This window comes from Coturnix japonica, chromosome 8 (assembly GCF_001577835.2).
Source record: "Coturnix japonica isolate 7356 chromosome 8, Coturnix japonica 2.1, whole genome shotgun sequence".
NCBI lineage: Eukaryota > Metazoa > Chordata > Aves > Galliformes > Phasianidae > Coturnix > Coturnix japonica.
In genome coordinates this window covers 17886050-17907216 of record NC_029523.1, presented here as the reverse complement: position 1 = coordinate 17907216, position 21167 = coordinate 17886050, and the positions used below count along the sequence as shown (strand labels likewise).

Here is a 21167-nt window from a genome sequence, read left to right as displayed (position 1 = left end):
GCAAATGATGCAGCTCAGACCTACGGTCTGGTTTCATAATGTGCACCCATGAGCCATTTTGCCCAGCAGAGCAGCACACTTCATTTTACCTGCACTGAGGTGTCATTTCTATGTAGGTTACTCCAAAAGTAATGCCTCTTATTCATTTACACAGAAACAACAACAGATACAAAGAGTATAATAATATTATTTGATAGAGAAAATTCTCAGGTGCAAGATGCTATTTTTCAACACAGTCAATGCTATTAGCTATGCATTTTTGCCTGTGATGGACAAGAGCCTGCATGCCATGCTCATGAAGATCTGCATGACCATCTGGAGTGAGGCTTGTTTCCATTGCTGAAATGCACCATTCACCTCTTACTGTGCCCACATCCACTGTTTGGTGCTTGTAAGTGCTCAGTAAATGTCAATGAATGTCAACAGACACCACCACTTCCCACACGGAGGAATGCAGCTCCACATCTTTGCTTAATACGCATTTCCATATCAGATGCCATTTTGTCAGACTGCCCGTCTGCTGTCATCCTTCACATTGTAACAAAATCTAATGGAATATTGGTGGGAAGGTTCCACTTCTACTACCACACCACCCTCATCTGCCTCTGACATCCCGGGCTAACATAATAACATAGGAGGCATTACTTTCAGAACAGTCCTTGTACATCATTCTAGCACTGAGTCAGCTGATGTGACAATTACAAAGCAAGAGACTGGAGAAAAGGAGCAGCAGTCAGTACTTGGGTAATGCTGGCAGCTGGATGGCAGGTTCTATTCCACAGAAGTATCATCCTGAATCCAGAAATGTCTTAGAAGGCAGAGACCCTCAGGCAGGATATCAGAACAGTTCAACCACTGCCACGTTACATCATTCAAAGGGCCAGGCAGCACACACAAGGCGCTTCTCTGTCTCCACATGAAATCTTGTGCATTACTAACTTTCCCTGATTGAGGTCAGCATTTAATAAAATGATTTTCACAGTTTGATTTGCTAATTCAATTTGAGTCAAAGAAGTCTAAAAAGCCATGGTCTGGATTTCAGAAGTATCAAAAGTGTTCAAGCTTTTACAGCTTTAGTAACTTCACAATGGCTTCCATCATCGTGGTATATTTCTGTTATTTGTTAATAAAATGTGGTTCTGCTCTTCTGCAATACAGAGATGTCCCTCACAATGGCCACACGTTAGACAGATCCCATCTTTCTCCAGTTAATAAACATAACTGAGAAATACAGCATAAAAGCAAATAGGTGCTCTAACCTACCTTGAGGTCAGAGACATCACTGCATGTTCACACTATATAATACAATGTTGTACAAGGACTTCAAGCTATTGCCGAGACAACCTAGAACGCACATGGTGGCACACCTTGCAGAGGCAAAAGCTTCATCCTAAAAGCAGCAGAGCCACATTAGAGAGAATAGAACTACCCACAAGAGCTCTTAGTTATGGCACAACAATTAGTCTCCTCCTCCATCCAAAGCCAGGTTCACCTCCATCATCTCTTGCCCAGTGCACAGAGCCCCCTCAGCACACTGCTCAAACTTAGCACAGCTGAACTCACAGGGTAGTTTATGGAAACAACTGACAAAGACTATGCAATTCAAATCTAGTTTATATTCCCCCTACTGGACAGATGAGCAATCTTCTGCCTCATCTTGCATTTTTTCCCCCTTGGCCCAGGTATCCAGACTTAAAGATTAAATAATTTTGAATACTTTTACAGGAAAGTGTCATCCAATAATTCATCTGCACAATTAAATTCACCACAGACCTGCTAACAGCTTGTACGAGCTGTCAGAACGTTCCCAGGCTTGCTTGGAAAAAGATTTTATGTTTAACTAAGCTAACAATTAAGTGGTTGGCAGTAACGGTCCACAGAGCCCTGTGGAGGCCAATAAGCCTGAATTTAATATAGTGGAAGAGAGAGAGTCAGTGAAAGGAGAAAGATGTTGTCACTGGAAGTACGACAAATGAGAAGGGTGAACTTAACAGCAATTTTACAAGAGACTAGAAGGAGCAATACAAGTGTAAACAAGAGGAGAAATATGCACATCACTGTAATGAGACAAAAAAAGAGAAAGTCCCAGGTCAGGGCTCAGCTATTTAAGAGGAGGCAGCTTAATGTTGTTCATAGAACAATTTTGGAGCAGAATCCCACGGGTTATGCCTCTACATGGGTATACTATTTGGGTCACATTTAGAAATTGGGACGTGTTATTTAGCAACACAGAATCAGGACTTGCTGATTCATATAAGCCAACCCAGATCATAAAAGTGTTTGGGTTCTCTTTTCCTGTTAAAGTCTTCATTATTTACTGCCTGCAAGATCTGAACTGAAGCTCTCGCCAAAACCCATTTCTGATGTTTCCAATGTATGTTCCAAAACAAAAATACTTGGCACCACACCAAATGTTAAAATAAGATCATCGTCCCGCTGCCAAAGAGGTCCTACAGGTTCATAGACAAGGAGAAATCATGAACTGTGGTGCACCAAAAGGAGTCGACAAGTGTTTGCACCAAAATGGTATCCCAGCATAGGGGGATACGCAGTGGTTTACAGGACAGAAGTATTTTAGCATGAAGGAAAAGGGTAGTTAAAGCAGCAGCTCATAGCCTCAAGGCAACACAGAGAAGACAGCATACAGAACTGCAAAATGGGCAGAAACGTACAGTGCACAAAGGACAGAATAATCTTTTGCCAGCAGAATAATCTAGTAGCCTCCAGGAATGTTACCAACAATGTCAATCACAACATTAATCGGATCAAAGCTGAGGTCCTGTTGTGCTAAGTGCTATAAAACAGAGACCACTGACCAAGTCCTGCACTGAAGGAAACGTCTGTCATTCATTTAGATGAGGGAGAGGCAACACAAATCCCACAAGCGAGGGAACCACGCAAATGGCAGCAGTTGTTTTAGCTCCATAATTCAAGAAACAGGTTTAGGTCAGAATGAAATGACACAGTATGAAGAAACTAAGGCAACAGTACAGGCATAACTTGAACGAAATACAGTAATTCAAGGAAATCTGGAAAGTTCTAAGGCAGCTGTGGGTAACAAAGCCAGGAAGGCCTTAGAATACAGATGTAAATGAGCCGGTTCAGTAATGTGGCAAATATAAGGAAGTTCAAGATTGAAAAGCTGAAAAGAATTCCACAGCCCAACCACCTTCAGAATTTGTTTGAATTTCTTGTATCTATTTAGCTATTGCAGCTCTTTAAACTTTCTTAAACCCAAGGTGACCTTTAAAAAAAAAAAAAAAAAATCCCTGAAAAATTTGCCAGCACATACAAACATATTCTAAAACATGCTGTCCGGAACAAACAGTCTTCAGAACAGGGCACCAAATAGTCTCTATAATAAACCAAGAGCAATTAGTCTGCTGGGAAACAAATTAGCTCGTTTTGTTTCAGCAGACTAAAGGTGGCTGCGAGGCTCCAGGGACGATGTGAACTGTGATGTCTTTTACTGAGCGACCCTTCCTGGAAGTCCACCAGTTTGCACCTGCCAGATGGAACTGACAGAGCTTCCACAGCCTGGGACACAAAGCTGTGTACTGGCCTGTGGAAAACAACAAGCAGTACCCTGCTCCCTTTGCTCCTTTAAAGCATCCCTCCAAGAGCAAGAAACCTCCGGAGCACCAGTACAGACTCTTCTCAGCCTCATCTTTGTCTCTGATGAAGTGGGATCCACCTGCACGAGAAGGGTGATGAAGCCTAGAGGAGAGCATTGAGGAAAAGCTGAAGAACAATGGAAGAGTTCACCTTGCATGGGAGAGAAAGGATGGGAGGTAATGGCCTTAAGTTGCTCTAGGGGAGATTCAAAGGGTCACCACCCCTGGAGGTGTTCAAAAACCATGGGGATGTGGCACAGAGGGATACGGTCGGTGGGCATGGTGGGGCAGGTTGGGATGGATGATCTTTGAGTTCTTTTCCAACCCTCGTAATTCAGTGATCCCATGATTCTAAGACTGCTATGAAAAGCAACATTACAGAGTCAGAGCTGACTCTTCACTTCACCACAGCCAAGACTGGCTTCCCAAATCTTCAAGCAGATAATAAAACAAAGATGACATCAATTATCTTCAAAAGTTGTGCATCTGCTTTATTTAACATGTTTGCTTTGCAGCTACTTACAAGCTACTGATCCAGAATTTAAACTGTGATTTCTTAGAGAAACTGCTCTTTCATTTTGTTCTGTTAAGTGGTCTGATGAGCAAAAGGTGCACAGCAACACAAAAAGAATATAAAATAAAACAACCAACAGATCTACAGAAAATATAGCAGTCAACCACCCTTAACATGTGGGAAGTGGGACACACTTGGGAATCTCCATTGTTGTGTACCTAACTCTTAAGATGGGATTTGCCAGATCTGAGGTATTAGGAAGGAAACTCAGCAGCAGTTGAAAGAATTGCCATGCTAAAAAATCCCAGTAAATCCCTGTATCTCAGTAAAAGTACCTGTTTTAAGCTGGTCTCCCCACTTAATTTTTTTTTTATCACCTAACAGCCACAGAGTATTCATTATGAACAAGCTGTTGAAGGCTCTTCCTAAGCCAGATGTCTTGTATGTCTCTGGGTTATACCCCCCAGAAGGCAGAATGCTGCTTCATGCTCTCCAGACACCGGTAACTCTGATCATTACTCAATTCATCAACTACATGTAACAACCCCTTGAGCATTTCCAGATAGGCAGCCCGATTTTGTTAGATAAAGCCTGCAGGAACTTCTTCCCTTTCCTCTTACACTTCTCCCCTTCTCCTCTGCCTTTATTGAAGCTCTTGCATCTTCAGAGGGCAAGATTTCTTTAGATTAGCTAAAGAGGGGATTATCTCAGAATAAACGGCCCTCCTGGTACCGCTTTATTTGAATTACTTGATCTTCTCATTGTTTATCATAAAACAACATTCAAATATTTTGAAACCTTAACTGAGTAAAGACAGTTCTGTCAGTGAAAATATTTACAGGAGACTCACTAATTGCCATGGATTCCAGCTTCCTGAATCTCATTACAGTAAGCTGGGCACTGCTGTGAAAGTGAAACAAATTGGAGATGAAGAAAAGCAAACACTTAGAAATGCAAACAACTGCATAGATTGGTGTTAATCATTACAAAAATTTAGGCAAAAGCATCACCGTGATTGGCATCTGTCAAAATATCTCAGTGATTCCTCAGTGCATAGCTATGGTTGGAATGGAGAAAGAAAACCTTAACAGGCAGCACTGTGTATTTCACAGAGCTTTCCATTTCTAAGTGAATCATAAATACATATATTATTTTGGTGATGCGTTGGCACAGCTGCCCAGGGAGGTGGTGGGGTCACCATCCCTGGAGGTGTCCAAGGAACACTGAGATATGACACTGAGGGACATGGTCAGTAGGCACAGTGGGGTGGGTTGGACTGGATCATCTTAGAGGTCTTGAAGCTTCATGAAGCTTCTACTGTGGGCAAGCATGGACTGTTCTTTAGTAGTTTTGGTCAACTTTGTTCAGTCAGCTTGGTTATTTACTGTGCACGTATTTGTGCACTGTGGCAACGTTGTGGCCAAATGCCTTCTTTCATCCACACAGTGGGTAGGTGGAGACTGCAGTGATGACTTGTCAGGAGGCCAGGGGTGGCCATATGTCCAACACAGCTGTTTCCAGGCAGCACTTAGACCTGTGCAACTGCTGACTCACCAAAGGGCAGGGTTGAGCATATCTCCCATGTTGAACAGAATGGGAGATTAGCTAAGGGGATAGATAGGGGTTTGACTTAAATCGAGCACGGGGAAGGTGAAGAAAGGGCAATTACTTACAATCGATTATGTTATTTTCCCAATAATAAAAATAAGCAAACAGAAGTTGTTGTAAGCCAGCAACAAATTAAGTAAACATTCTGTGAGTTAAGACCTTATTGCCAGCAACAAGTGATAATTCAAAAATCTCTCCATTTCAATATCACCAATTTATCTTTTCCTCATTACATTTACATTATTCATTTCATATTTTCCATTATCGAGGTCAGCTTACTCTTCTCCTATGTTGGATAACTGAAAGCTTAGGAACGCAGCTATCTGCAATAGGTGGTCTTGAACTTCATACTCTGGGAAGGCCTGGTCTGCTGTTATGGCTTTAGTTTAGTTTCCTTCTGAGGAAATTATGTTCTATTATACAAACAACAACAAAACCTGTTAACTCTAGTTTCCTCTCATTTCCTGTCTGGACATTGTTTAGAAGTCCCTCAGTTATAGCAATTCCTAATAATTCAACACCAATGAATGAAGAATTTGCTTCACAGAGAAAAGGAGGAGGATACTGTCACCTCAAACCTTCCCCTGTACACCCAGCAAGGAGCAGACACCACACAGTATTCCATGCATCACTGACCTAGGAGGAGAGGAGCAGAACAATTCTGTCTTTCTTTTCAAAAAAGGAGCCTACTGTTTTCCTGCTAATGTACCTTCCTGACTGAGCCCAGGTGGAGAATTTTGCTGGTTGAGCAGACCTTTTACCAGGACACCATGGTCAAAAAAGGCCAACAGCTTCTCTACAGATGCATTTACTGAGCCAAGTTTCTTTACCTTTGATAGACGAGGAAACCCCTATGTGAAACGAGGAGTTACAGAGCAGAAGTAAACAAGCCTAGCATTTATAAACTGTTTGGTATCCTGTTGTTCCATAAATAGTTGTTATTATCCAGGAGATCAGAACTGTGCAAAGCAGAAATGCCTGGTACGTGTACTGACTAAAATCCACAACAAGGGTAAAAACAACATAGAGAAAAGTTAGTGGTTTTCTTATTTTTGTTTTCTTTGCTTAAGCCAGAACCTGTAAGCATACTTTGCCTCCTTCAAATACTGGACATTGGACATCCTTCCTCCACAGTTCCAAGAGCAGCAGACACAAGTCCAGCAACCACAGACTGCGTGCAAGTCTGCTCAGCAGGGCCTCGGGGCCAACATCTTCCTCTACAAATGCCTCAACTATACAGACAATGTTTAAGAAACAAATCAAAAGCAAAAAAAAGAGCTGGCCCCCACCTGCTCCAAAGGGCCGCCTGTTTGGCCAAAAGATTACATTCAGACTGCCTGGAGCTGGATATCATAGCTTAAAATACCAACCCAGCCATCAAGTTATACATTCACAAACAAACTCTTAAAATCTAAACAAAGCTTGCAGAGTTGTGCTGCTATCCTTAATTCACTGCCCGCTGAAGCAGCTGGTGCAGCTCTGAACTTCCCTCGAGACCATCCCACAGTTGACCCTCTCTTTCCAAAACGGAGCTCCCACCACAGCAGCTGCTTCCCAAAGCACTCTATTGCAATGCAGAACCCCAAGCACAAGGCCCAGTGGCAGCTTCAGGACAGGGAAAGCCCATGTGTTACAAGTACCTCTCTTTGCTTCTCATTCTCAGATTACTTAATGCAATTCCACCTCAGGAAGTGCTTGCATTCTAACCGTTCGCTCATGGGCAAGTCTTCTCTTTCAGTTCAAGCCTTTTCATTCCTAGATAAATTAATTTAATTCTCAGCAATCTGTCTATGACACCGGCATCTCTGCCAACCGTGCAGTTCTACTTCTATGCCAGAGTATGCAGTGGTGTAAACATGAACACATAACAAATTAGAAACAAGCCAAAACACGTGGCATATCAATTTAGAAAGTATGAGTCACATATATAAAACCTTGTAAAATGACTGCCTTTCAATTGGTTTGTTGGTTTCTACAGCAGAATATATGTATTATCTGAAATACAAACAGTTCTGAAGCTTTCATCATCTGTTTAGACTTGGAAGAGTAATAAATTAGCACTGTCAATGCAACCATCTCCAGGAAATCACAATGAAACAGATCTCTTAAGAGAGCTAGATAGTTGTTCTGCTTTATGAGTGAAGCATTGGAGAAAGCTACGGCCCTGACACTCACTTGTAAAACAATGACTCAAAGTACTTGAAGAGAAAAAAGAACTACAACGGGTCTCAAAATGATGGTAAATCACAATAAACAGAAAATAGCAAACCACTGGTGGGTTTTATTTTGGTGCACAGTTACCTTAAGATTAAAATAAAAGGTACCAAGAATATAACAGCCAAAACAACTTACGCTGCCTGTGCTGCAGTGAAGTCAGAGCTTCTACAGAATTATCTGAACCACATCCTCCAGTGACTTTTCGCATTGCTGCAGTCAAAAGAGAATTTTTTATCTTTCTCGTTTTTATCTTCATTTGCCTAATGTAGAGTTGGAGGGCTCCCCAGACTCCCTGTAAATTAGCCTAATAATCTTGCATCAATTAGGTTTGCTTTTCATCCATATTCCCAGCCAGTGTACATTGGCTCGGTGACAGCATTTGGCTCCTGAAACATTTCAATAATAGAACAAAGTGTGACAGCAATAAAGGAGGAGGGAAAGGTAGCAGAGAAAATAAACTGATTTGAAATCTACTCCCAAATAGGAAACTTGCTCATTCTCAACTCCCTGCTGTGGTTTTGATCAATTACTGCTCTGCAACCAAATGCAGGAGACTGAGAGATGCTGCACACTTGTTTATGAGGAGAAAACACCAGCGACACACAGAGCTTCAGAGACACCAGGGAACTTCCTGAGGCTCTGGGAAGATGATGGGCTATGCCAATAATGATGAACTGGAGAGCTGGAGTCTTAATAAAACAAGAAACACACGGGAAAGCTTTCCCGAGGGGATTCGTGAGTAATAGAAAAGCAGTCAAGGCATGCATACATAAAAAACACGGTAATAAAGAGCTCAATCTACACACTGATTTTCAGTTCAACTGTATGCTGTTCGTAATGTCTACATTAAATTATCAGTACAAAACTAAAAGTGTTATATGGATCACAGATAAGCAAAGAAAGCATTTAAATGGAATCTACATTGATAACCAAAATAAGCATTTAAATGGATTCCTACACATTCAGATCCTCACGCAATCCTTGCCCCAACCCCATTCTACCCCACCATGCCCACTGACCATGTTCCCTCAGTTCTGGAGCTCCTCCAGGTATAGGGATTCCCCCCCACCTCCTCCCTAGGCAGTTGTGCCAGTGCATCACTGCTCTTTTGGAGGAGAAATTGTTCCTATTATCCAACCTGAAACATAACGCCCACATGCCTATAACCCAGCTTTCATCTAATAGTCTTGATTCAAGAAAAAAGCTTATGGAGACAAACTGCTCAGGCACAAAGCTTGCTCATCACATGGATTCTCACACACTTACTACTAATACTAATTTTGAGAGGTAAAGCAGGATTTCATCTTAAGATTCCAGCTCCAAAAACAGACCCTACTTGGAATCTACTGTCAAGATCATTTTGGCTTCTTTAAATCTACTTTTGCATTGGACCCCCCTCCCTCCCTCCTTGAACCTGATGGCAGCAGCGTGCACATCTTCACAGGCTGTCAAACGGCAGCAGGGAGCTGTTGTCACATACATTTGTTCTCAAGTACAAGCTCCTGAATGGTACATCAGTGCCAGGATCTCAAGTGCTAGCACTAAAGTTCTGTTTGCACAGCTATGCGCTCATCTCTACAATCACTGTCATTGCCCCCTACAACAAAAACGAATGCGGGGAAACTGTCATAGACAGATGAGCTGTTTGACCACGCTCTTTAAATACAGCTTTGGTTGCCACCCAAACCAGTGGTTCACAACAAACTGCACATCAGTTATCAAATGTTGCTACTTAACTGCCAGCTTCCTCCTGGAGCCCATACAGGTGGAGCCGACTGAAAGCAGTCAGCGCGCTGCAAAAAGCAATTCAATTGCCATGGTTACAAAAAGCAACAACAGCTTAGACAGCAATTCTGGCTTGAACATTAAAAGCACATCTTCTAACAGACTGTGCTATCCATACACTGAAGCACAGTCAGCTGTGACAAAGAATTTTGCTTTAAGAAAAGTCATCCTCTTTGTGTCTTCAAACCATGTATAAAACCCAGCGCACTAAGTGTGAAGGTGAAAGAGTGAGAAAAGCAAAACACGGGGGACAAAAGGCACTATTTCACAAAATTCAAACCTCAATAATGCAACAAACAACATTTCCTTAGTCCTTGCTGTGCAGACAGGCAGAATAAGCAAGGTGCTGTTCATAGATGATAACTAACTCAGCATATAAACGTATATATAATAGTGTCTATACTATAAAATTAAGAGCACTCCCCACTGCACCTGAAGAGATCAAAAACTGTGCAAAAGGCAGCTTCTGCTACAGTCAGGGAGCAGCCTCAAAATGACATAGCAGCTCTCAGTGGCAAACTAATTATCCAGCCTTTTTCTTCAGTAAGCTCTCCAAAACCACGTGAAGCTGCCGTCCTCTGGATTATTGCTCTATTTCAGCAGCTGATCCAAAAGGAAACAGCAGTCACCTTCCTTGGCAGTGGCTGAGCACTGAGCTTGTGCCCCGACACTTCAACTTCAATACAAGCCCATGCTGCGTCTGGCAGTAATTCATAAGGTACTGGGACAGATAGACTTGAACAAAGCAGAATCACAGAATTACAAAGATTGGAAAAGCCCTCTAAGATCACCCAGTCCAACCCCAACTCACCCTACCATGCCCACCGACCACACACCTGTCAGTTCTAAGCAACAGAGTCATATTTTTAATCTGAATGGCAACAAAGCAGGAAATTTGGGAATGGAAAGGGCACTCTGGGGCTGTGCCAGCTGCACACTTTGGGCTGGGTAAGCAGAGAAATGCTCAGGAGTCTGAGACCTGCAGACCTGAAGTCCCATGAGGAAACACAAGCAGCAGAAAATACAGAAGAACGACTGGAGAGAAAGCCACTGAAATCTCCACGTCTGGAAAATATCTGTATTATGTATTCACCACCAATATGAAAGCTTAAAGCATTTTGAACTTTACGTACAAAGAAACAATTCAGCACGAAAATATAAACCCAGCAGAGTTTATGAGGGAGCTGCTTTTCCTCAGAGTGGGCTGCTGTATTTAAAAAGAACCCAAAGATGAAAAATGCAAAGAATATGCCAGTTGCTAATCCATAGAAAGTCCGCAGCAAAAATAACCAAACAAATGAAATGGATTTTTTTTTCTTTACTGAACTGACTTAAACAAGTTTCTATTAATGTCTATTATTTCCTAGTACCAAGTCACCCAAGAGAGCTGTTTACTCTCATGTCCTTAGCGCTATATAGTCTTACATATCTGAATCACAAACATTGAAGCCACTGTTCTGGTCACAACAGCTACCGAGCTGCTGTACATCAAGCTTGCCTGCCCTCCCTTACTCTGAAATCCTTTCAGATACTCCTCCTTTCTTTAAATACCTTTTCCCCATATTCTCGAACCAAGCACATGTTCACAAGGCTGAAAGGCCGCATTCCCCATGTTTACTGCCTCCTTGAATTTCTAGTGCTCATTGCCAGCTTATAAGAATTTGTGGTTGGAAAATTGTCAGCAGCTGAACTGTCCCAGGCTGGCATGTCAACCACAAACCAAGGGCAGAGGTCTCCTTTCTCATTTGATAAAGAATAGGGCATAGAAAAAGAAAGAACTGCACACAGGCAGCATCGTTTCCACTGTAAGGCCAGACACGCAGGAGACTGCAGTGTTAACACAAACACAAGCGAGTGCCTTCTACAAAAAGGTCAAAGCACCAGCTCCAGACTTGCACACGACCTCAGACCTATTAAAAATAGTCTAATTCACCGAATAAAGACCCAGTGATACCATTTTACCAAAGACGCTTGCCATTTTCTTTGTTTCGTTCAGAAACCAATATCCTTACTTCAGGCATTTTAAGTCACTATTGACTGTTAGCCCATTTTTAAGAGGCAGAATCAGACTGTTTGGTGAAATGAATCTAACTGCATTCCTGCAGCAGAACTGCTCTGGGTGCAGTGAGCACCAGATGAAACCCAGCTGAGATGCAATACTGAGAGGATGCGCCCTATCTCTCTTGGTGAAGAATGGCTGTCACGACTCACATTGCAGCACATTTCTACAAAGCTATGCTAGTCTGCCTTTATTTCAAACTAGCTTTTAAAAAATTACAGCAAAAACCACAATAAGTTCAAAGAAGAACAACAACAACAAAAAAAAGCTGGTATGGGCATGATGAATTATAAGACCTAATACCCATCTAGCTCTATCATCATTGTCTTCTGGCCATTGCTTTGACAAAGTCTAAAAAACAGGACATATCATGGAATGCCCTGGGTTGGAAAGGACCTAAAAAATCACCCAGTTCTGACTCCACCGCCATGAGTTGCATATATAAAGCTGTCCTCAAAATGTGTCTAGGTTCCAGCCTCCTGTAACAAGAGATTTCCTTGCCATAGGCTGTTGACTGTCGTGGTCAACAGAACTTGATTTCAATTAATATCTCAAATCTTGTAATGAAAGCAGCAATCACCCAAACAGCCTCCACAGAGTTCACTGCTTTACACAGTTACCAACACCTTTTACCCTCCAATTACATCAGTCTGAAAAGATTAAATCTATTGAATCTTTTTTACTGTGGAAATAGCTCTATGTTTGCTTATTCTTTGTTACCACCATATATACCTAATTCTCCAACCTCCATTTCAAAACTAGTTGAAGAGAATTAGATCCATCATTGAAGATGGAGGTGCAAGGTGGGATAACACATTCTTGGTCTTCCTGCATTACTATTCTGATATCTCCAGTATTTTAACCACCACCGGTCAAGTAAGTTACGGAACCATCCACAGTATTTCTGTTATCGCCCTCCTGATTTGCAAGGCATAACTGAGTCCATCATTAGACATATGCTCCCAGATATTTGCAGCTTCTTAATAAACACTGCATCCCATCCAGCAGGACTGAACCTGGTCTGATATTTTGTTGTCCCATCACTTGGTGCAGTGAAATCATTGTGACATTCTTCCTTCCCTTAGCTCTTGGTTTTGCTACCTGGAAAAATGTGTCAGCGTTTTACTACTCATCCACTGTTCCAAATATTTTATGAGCACTTGGACCAGCACAGACCCCAGCACACATTCTCCACAGGACAGCAGAAGAAATGTTGCTGTATTGTCCAACCTTCTCATTTTTTTCTTTCCCCCATACGGTTTTCAACCCTTACCAAGTCACTACCTAATCACTGCAGGATTAAACCAGTTTCATTTCCCAACAGTCCTTGAGTCTTTAAGCACTTTATTTTTGTTCAAAGATATCCAGACATGTCGTACTAGTTAAATCACCTTCACCAAATGCTCATCCAGCCATCCAAACAACATGAGCAGATTTACAAGGCCAGACTTCCTGCCACAGAAGACAACTTGACTCCTCTCTCCTATCATCTTTATTCTTGTGAACACTAATCATTTTTTTCTTCTTTTTTATACAGTTTCTACCAAGGTGCCTAATATAGAAACCAGGCTGTCTAAGAGTTTCCAGTTTCCCAAATGCTCCATGGGCCCCTCTTTGAAAGCCTGACACGTTTACTGCTTTTCATTCTTCCATTCTAAGGCCAATTTAAGCAACAATTGTACACAACCATGTGTAACTCAGCAACTTCATCGCTGAGTCCTTCACAAAGTAAGAACTTTTCCTAGCAATTCATTGTGCCACTTTGCTCCAAAATGTCAAGCTTCTGTCAGCTTCCCCCAGCTTATCCCCCATAAAGGCAGCCTCCACATGGGAACTACCCTGCAATGAATAGTAATGCAAATGACTTCCCTGCTATGGCTTTACCTTCCGTTAGCTCACATGTAATACTAGGATCACCTATCAGCCCATCAGGATCTCTGGCACACTTTCTGCTTTTGACGGACAGAAAGCTTTATTATTTTTCATGCCTTTATAAAGTTGTTCCTCAACATTTTCTGGCTTCCTCCATGATGGTTTATACTTAACGTTGCCAAAGTTAATGCTTTTTCCTATTCTCTTCATTTGGATAAGACTCCTGCTTAAGAAAGATGACTTATTTCTAAGGAGCCTTGTTTACGTTACTGTTTCCTCTCCCAAATCAGACTTTCACCACTGAAACTGGATACAGTACTCCAGAAGACTTGAGTTGCATTCTTTGCTTTCATCTTTTCCTTTCTTTGTAAAGATTGTAATGAAATTGACACACAAACATAATTTCTCAACTTATGCATATACACAAGACCCCGAAACAGTGTTTTAGCTACGATATTTTGCTAAGACTACAGGAAACCTTTTTAGTCTGTTTCCAAGACAGAGTCTTTCTATCTTAAAGGTATAATCTGCATTTGTTCCATCCAGATGTCTTATTTCATACTTAAACATCTTAACATACATTTTGCTGGACTGTAGCCATCTATATCAGGCAATCCAGACTGTTCTCTAGAACTTCCCAATCATTTATTGAGCACACCCCAATAAATGTATCATCTGCATGCTTAACCTAGGATTTTTTCCAGCTAGGATTATTGATGAAGACAGTAAGTGCTGCTACAACAAAAACCAATTGACTGAAGACCCCATGAAAATAACTTAATTCAGCCTTTCTTTACCAGCAACTGCATTTTAAGATTTCTTGGGGCATTGCTCTTTAATCCATCTTGTGCATGTTCATGCTTAGTGAAGTCAGAAGTCGCATTTTTACCATGAAAGAAGCACTTATCAAGAAGAGTTACATCCTCTGAAAAATATTTATTCTATCTTAACTATTTCCATCATATTTTGCCTATTTACATTTAAAATTGCACAAAAGAGGCAGGAGCCTTTAGAATGGGAAAACATTTATTCATTTTATTCATGCTTGAAAAGAGCCAAACCAGCTTTATCCAAATAAAAGAAACAAAATAAACCCCTATGTTTTAAGGCAGGGACCAAGCCTCACGTCAACCTCAGAGATCATGTTCTACTAATGATACTAGAAACTGAAAACAGAAGCTAAAACAGAAAAAAAAAACCAACATGCAGCTCCAATAGATCTGGTGAACATGGTAATTTGCAATTAAGAATTCTAAATACATTAAATTATTATATTTGGCTTGGTAATGTTAAATTTGCATAGTTCTTTAAATATGTGAGAAGTTTCAGAAGACAATTATATGCAGAACTACTGGTCAGCCATACTTACATCCATACTACATCAAATAATGATATATCTGACACTGAGTTCTACTAATAAAGAAGTAAATAACATCCAGAAAAAAGCTGATGACCTTAGTGAGGTTTCAGGGTCATATTAGAGAAGCAACAGAACATGGAATCCCCAGCAAGATGCCATTTTTAGAACCACAAATCTGACTTTACAATGTCTAAACAAGAAATCAAGCAGCTAGAAAGGTCGGAGATAAGCTACTCCCTATTTACACAGCATTAGTTCAATGCAGTAAGCTACTGGGGGCAGGTAGCTGAACAGTGGTCTGTAAGTATCCACTCAAGGAGAAAAAATGTTGGATTTTAGCAAGAAAATAGCTTCTTCTGGAATCCAAATTGAAAATGAAGATGAATGTATTTGCAGAAATGAGTTTAAATCTGGCACACAATTATCAGTTTTTCCATAAGCTGAAATCTTAAAATCAAGACAACTAGCCCATGAACCTAGATGAACGTACTGAGGAAAGTATGGAAATTACTTACTTTGGGAAGATGACAGTCATTAGTGCTGATGCATAACCAGGCTTGCACACTCCCTCAGAGAAATTTGCATACTTTGACGCCAATTCTGGAGGCCTGTAAAGAAAAAAATAATAATAATATAAAAATGAGAGAGTCAAGACTCCCCTGCTATGAACTGGCTTCTGCAATCATCCAAGTCATTTTTCTTTCCTTACAGATTTTTCCAAATATCAGCTATGAGGAATAGCAGCCAACACAGAAGAACATTCATTTCTTGCAACACAGCATCATGGGAGAACAAACAATGGATAGGGTTAAAGATATTTGAGATACCACTCAACTACTACTTCTGCTGAAAGATTTTTATACCTAGGAAGGGAAAGCTCGTGGAAGAAAAATATTACAACATAATTTCAGATTCCAGCATTTCAGAAGGAACAAAGCATAACCAGCAGTTTGCTTTGGCTATTTTTCTGCAGTATGATCAAAGTTAAAATTACAGAAAAGTATTACTTGCAAGACACTTTTCAAACACTCAAAACAAATTGCCAAGGAGTTCTAAAAGGCTGTCATCAAGGGATGCATTCAGCATTCAGGACAGACAACATTGCTGTTGTTCTGTTGAGATGTGCCTAATAATTCAAGCTTAGCTAGCAATTTCAGGGCCAAACACAGAATATATATATATATATATATTTCTCCATTTAGCTTTTGTACAGAAACAAGGCCTGTTCAGCATTTAGCAACCCAAGGAAATATATTTAGGATATTACTATAGACCTAATGAGTGACCTGGGGAAAAAAAAAAAAAGATTTGTTTGTTCAGATATTGTGAAATAGATCCACAAAAATAAATTTGAACAGCCCATTATTAATGCAACAGTGCTTTTCTTTTTGGTAGGCATCACCAACATCTGTTGGGTAGCCAACTACTGCTGGAGGTAATGGGCACGGATTCGAAGCATTTTGAGTAAACAACACGAAGCTGCACATGGTCCTGGAAGGACAGTGAGCAGTAATACACACAGAACCCTGGCTGGCCAGATTTTGTATTTGAATGTCAGTAAATCCAAGCTGAACTCGCAGTAACTCCCCTTCTTGTACTGGTACTGAGATCACTTCCCAAGAGATCATGGCCAGTTCCAAGCGGACAATCAAGGTACAGAGAGTTCATTTACAGTCAGGCACATAAAATACAAAGCCTCCCAAATCTATAAAGGATAGACTATTTCTCATGAATGAAACTAAGTATTCAATAGCTGGAAAAGGATATAAGCTAGAGAAAATAAAAAGTAACTGTATGTATTTCATTTGTTAAAACCTTTGTAGAGGAAAAGTATGGGAAGAAACTTACGATAACATAGACCCAACTCTAATTCTAACACAGATTTTGCACTTGACTGGTTATACTGTCATTTATTTACAGCCAAGATTATATTTCTCTCTCTATATATATAGATAGACATACAGATATTGCCTACAACACCAACCTACTTGTTCATCTTCCACAAGTGACACTGTAATACAGATCTCTAAATGAGAAAATATCTAAGAAGTGAGCATCTGGAAAGCTGGATCCCAAAGACATGCAGTGAACTATCTGTTCAGACTCTAGTCGGGATCTCTTTATTAATAGACATAAGAAGGAAAGGTGCCGTTGACAAAACAGAACCTTTTAATAGTGCTGAAATACATCCCTTTCTAATGCGATCCAAAGAGACAGCATGGGGTACAGATCACAGCTTGCTGCAACACGCTAACATTTCAGAGATGAAGAAATGGGGGAAATTTTAATCTTTTATTAAGCAAACTTAAGTGTTGCTGGATTTTTCTGGCTTAAGGAAAATACAAAAACCCTTAATACCAAAATCTTCAAAAACAAGCTCAAAGCAACTGGAATTTATCCATAGCCACCACGACAGTGAGTCATTGCTGGCAAACTTGTATAACTATTTCAACAGCAGGCCTTTCTCAAACAACCTCAGTGATCACACAGAATACCTTATGCCACAATCATTGGCATTTTTCTCTTTTCTGATTTAATGGCGCTTTCATTATCAAATTAAGGTGTCACTCAGATGCCCATCATGGTGTTTCTGTAGAATGGTAGGCTGAAAGCCCTGCACACACAATCAGCACAGCGCAGCATACTGATGGTGAAGCTGTCCATCACAGAGCCCACAAAATGCTCAGAGCCGGAGGGCAGAGCTGCTCACATTGCTTGGACACAGTGAAGTCCATAACACAGGCAGCCTGAGGCAGAACACTTCTTGGCTGCCCATTGTAGCTACCACCTTATACATTCATGTCCTTTCTGCTAGCCACATGTTAAGCCAGAAGGGTACAAAGAATAATGAACTGGCACTCCAGCTTATGCATTGAGGCCATGCAGTCATTGCTTGTACGCTCATAATAACGAGCCTATATTAGTGTATAACCCAAAGCCAAGTGTTTGGAATCAGGCTGCATACAGCCTTGATGCCTACTGTTCTGCTACTTCATGACACTATCCAAACTAATATCTTAAGTTGCACCAGGGGAGGTACAAGTTAGATATTAGGAAAGATTTCTTCTCTGAAAGGGCCATTTTGGATTGGCACAGGTTGCCCAGGTTGGTGGAGTCACCGTCCCTGGAGGTGCTCAAGAACTGTGGCAACATGGCACTGAGGGACATGGCTTAGAGCCATCACAGGAACGGGCTGATGGTTGGACTAGATGACCTTAGCATCTCTCCAACCTTTATGATTCCATGATATCACAGACTGCACTTCTATAAATAAGCCTGCAGAGCATCTGGCATGAAGCGCCCCAAACTATGAAGCTACAGGTACGAGGGAGAGACCTACACAGCCCCAAACAAACCCAGCTTTCCAAAGTCACACTGCCTGTTGGCAAGTACCCAGTTCTGTAACAAAAATAGGATGCAGAACTAAAACACATGAATCAGCATCTCCTACATTTGATGATGATGATATACTCACTACACTGCTGCATACACTGCTACTTTTGTGATTATGTTTCTTATTTCTAAATCAAAACATGGTGCATGGCATTACAGGAGCTTATGCTTGATTCTTCATTTATAATCCTGCTTGCTGCTTACAGCAGAGGAGTCAAGAACCACATACCAAACCAAACAACATTCCTTCCTTAGAGCTTTACCAATAACTGGCTCCAACACACTAGCTCTGTTACTGTGTCTGGAAGCAAAGGAGATCCCAACACCAAAGAAGCTATTGGGGTAGGTGAGCTATGGCTACTATGACCTCTGTTGAAGAATGGTAGAAATCCTCTCTACACCTTCCAAGTCCAAGCACTCCCATTCCAACTCCTGATGCTTGTGCTCCTCATTACAGTAAGAGCATCAGGTGATTAAAGGCAGCTGAAGAGCTGGTGGATATGGCAGAAAGCAAGCCATCAAACAGCACTACAGACCCTCAAATTTTCCTCAGGCTTTGTGCAGGGAAAAAAGGCCAGCAGAATACTACATTTCTCAAGAATGAATGAAGGAAACAAGCCATAGTCAGTAACTGTAAACACATGCATTTTTTAAACAAGTGCCTGCATGAGGGTGATGTTAAAGGAAAGCAACTGGCTTCTTTCCAGTAAAAGGAAACTAGACTTTTTTCCCCCACAACCTTTCTCCTATTAGACTAACACACATCCTGAATTCCTCCTTAAAATTTTCTGTGCTTCTCTACGCTGTTATGTGACCATCAATCTTCACAAAATTTCACAATTTGGATAAGTTAAAAATCCAGCTGCTTTCAGAGGATTAGAAAAAGGAACGAGACTTTTCCTTCTGCTCTTGAATTTGGCAGATGTGTGTCATCTTTTAATCTCAAGTATGAAAGTGTCACCATGGTTAATTCCTTCATCATGTCCTGATCAGAGACAGCGTGTCATCTTCATTGGGTTGGAATCTAAGTTCATTTAAAAAAAAGAAATGAGTAGTAAAAACTGTGTTTGAACTACTAAAAAAAAAGCCTGCAACTAAGCTCACATAGTTGAATATTACAACATCCAGTTTAAGAGATACACTTTGCCTCATCTTCCACATGGACTTTAAATCGTCAATAGTGAAAAACCTCATCTGCTTGAGATCAACTTTCCTGTTGAACTCTTGCACGCAAGATGTATGTACTGGTATATATATGAAACAAGGAAAAGGAGTTCTTTAGCAACATGCTAACTCTTTGCCTTCAGGTCCAAAATACCTTGAGTCTTATATCATTAAAACAGATTCACAAAGTGAATTGTTGATAAAGAATTGGCATAAAAAGGACAGATCACATCAAAAGGGCAAATCGAAGCAGCTCATGCTAAGAATCCCATGTCCACACAACCCAAAGTTCAGAGCATTTTTACCTCAAATTGGATTTTTAGTCAGGCTCCATGGGCCAGCTGCACCCATCACAGACACGGCACAATGTAGGCCAGAAGTATCCCAAGACATTAATGAAGATGCAGCCTAAGTGTGCCATCAGTTCTCCTATCACAGATTGCCAACCTCGTGGGAAGCATTACAGTCCAAGTAAAGGCAAGGGAGGGCACCCTCAGCAGGGCTGGGGATGCACCTTCCTTTATATTCCTTCAGCTAATACTGTTGAGTCACAGAGGTCATTAGCAATAATAAGCAGGTCGAGTATACATAGCAATTCCCCAGGAGCATCCGGGGACTGAAAAGCATGTTTGCACATCAGAGTGCAATAGGCACAGCCATGATCACCACGTCATCTGGACAACTGGCAACTCCTTGGCCTCAAGGCATTTAAGGAAGGAAGGGGAGCTGATAGACCTTCCTATTGCTCCCTATTTAACAGTAGGGCAGCACTGTTTAGGAAACAAGCAGAAGTTTGAGGAACTCTGATTATAGCTCTGTTAAGAGTTTCCAAACTTTGGTTCAAAAGGATTACATGGACGGATCATGTGACACTCGCTGTTTTTCTAGACCAGCTGAGGAAAAACTAAACAAACAAAAGGAAGGAATGAGGAGGTAGAAAGAAGAGGAAAAGCAGAATGCTTACACTGAAAGAGACAGGAAATGCATCTATCACTACAGCCAGCTAAACAGATGTAAATATTTTCAAATGTTACTGCAGTATGTAAGCAAATTCTTCAAGGACATTGTATGACTGGATAGGAGGAGAGATGGTTCAAATCCCTCTTTCTAAAAAAGATATGATGCACACTAAAAGAAATGTCCTGTTCTGCTTCTCCACCAAGAACCGGGGCTTCTTGTGAAATTAATTTCTTAACAGCACAGAAAATCAACAAGTACACTTATTTATTTATTTGGGCTATTCAAGAACACCAGCTGAAGAAGATTAGGTTACATTAAACTGTCTCAGGAAAACAACATTTTAAAGGCCTTCCACCAAAACCTACAGCACATCTACTTTGCCCTGGATGAAGGCAAGACAGAACATCAGCGTTATCTTTGGGAAATACCCACTAGATAGAGGGACATGGAAAGCAAAATACCACTAACATAAGCAGCAACGTCACCCACCCTTTGTGAAATACCATCTTTGCACAAACAAAGAGTTTTCCATTCATAAAACAGGCACGAGGATCCTAATTCCTTACTGAATTCCATTCCATATCTTTGACACAAAAAGACAATCCCCATCCTGGAATTAGA

General features: G+C 41.0%; 1 protein-coding gene across 4 annotated transcripts in view; it reads right to left on the bottom strand.

Moving 5' to 3' along the window:
- Window positions 1–21167, bottom strand: part of ST3GAL3 (ST3 beta-galactoside alpha-2,3-sialyltransferase 3) — a 134797-nt gene that overhangs the window by 69247 nt on the left and 44383 nt on the right. For all 4 annotated transcript variants that reach the window (XM_015870384.2, XM_015870385.2, XM_015870386.2 and 1 more), the window contains one exon: window positions 15545–15637. In XM_015870384.2, the coding sequence (XP_015725870.1) occupies window positions 15545–15637 (93 nt within the window). The remainder of the gene's footprint in view (window positions 1–15544; window positions 15638–21167) is intronic.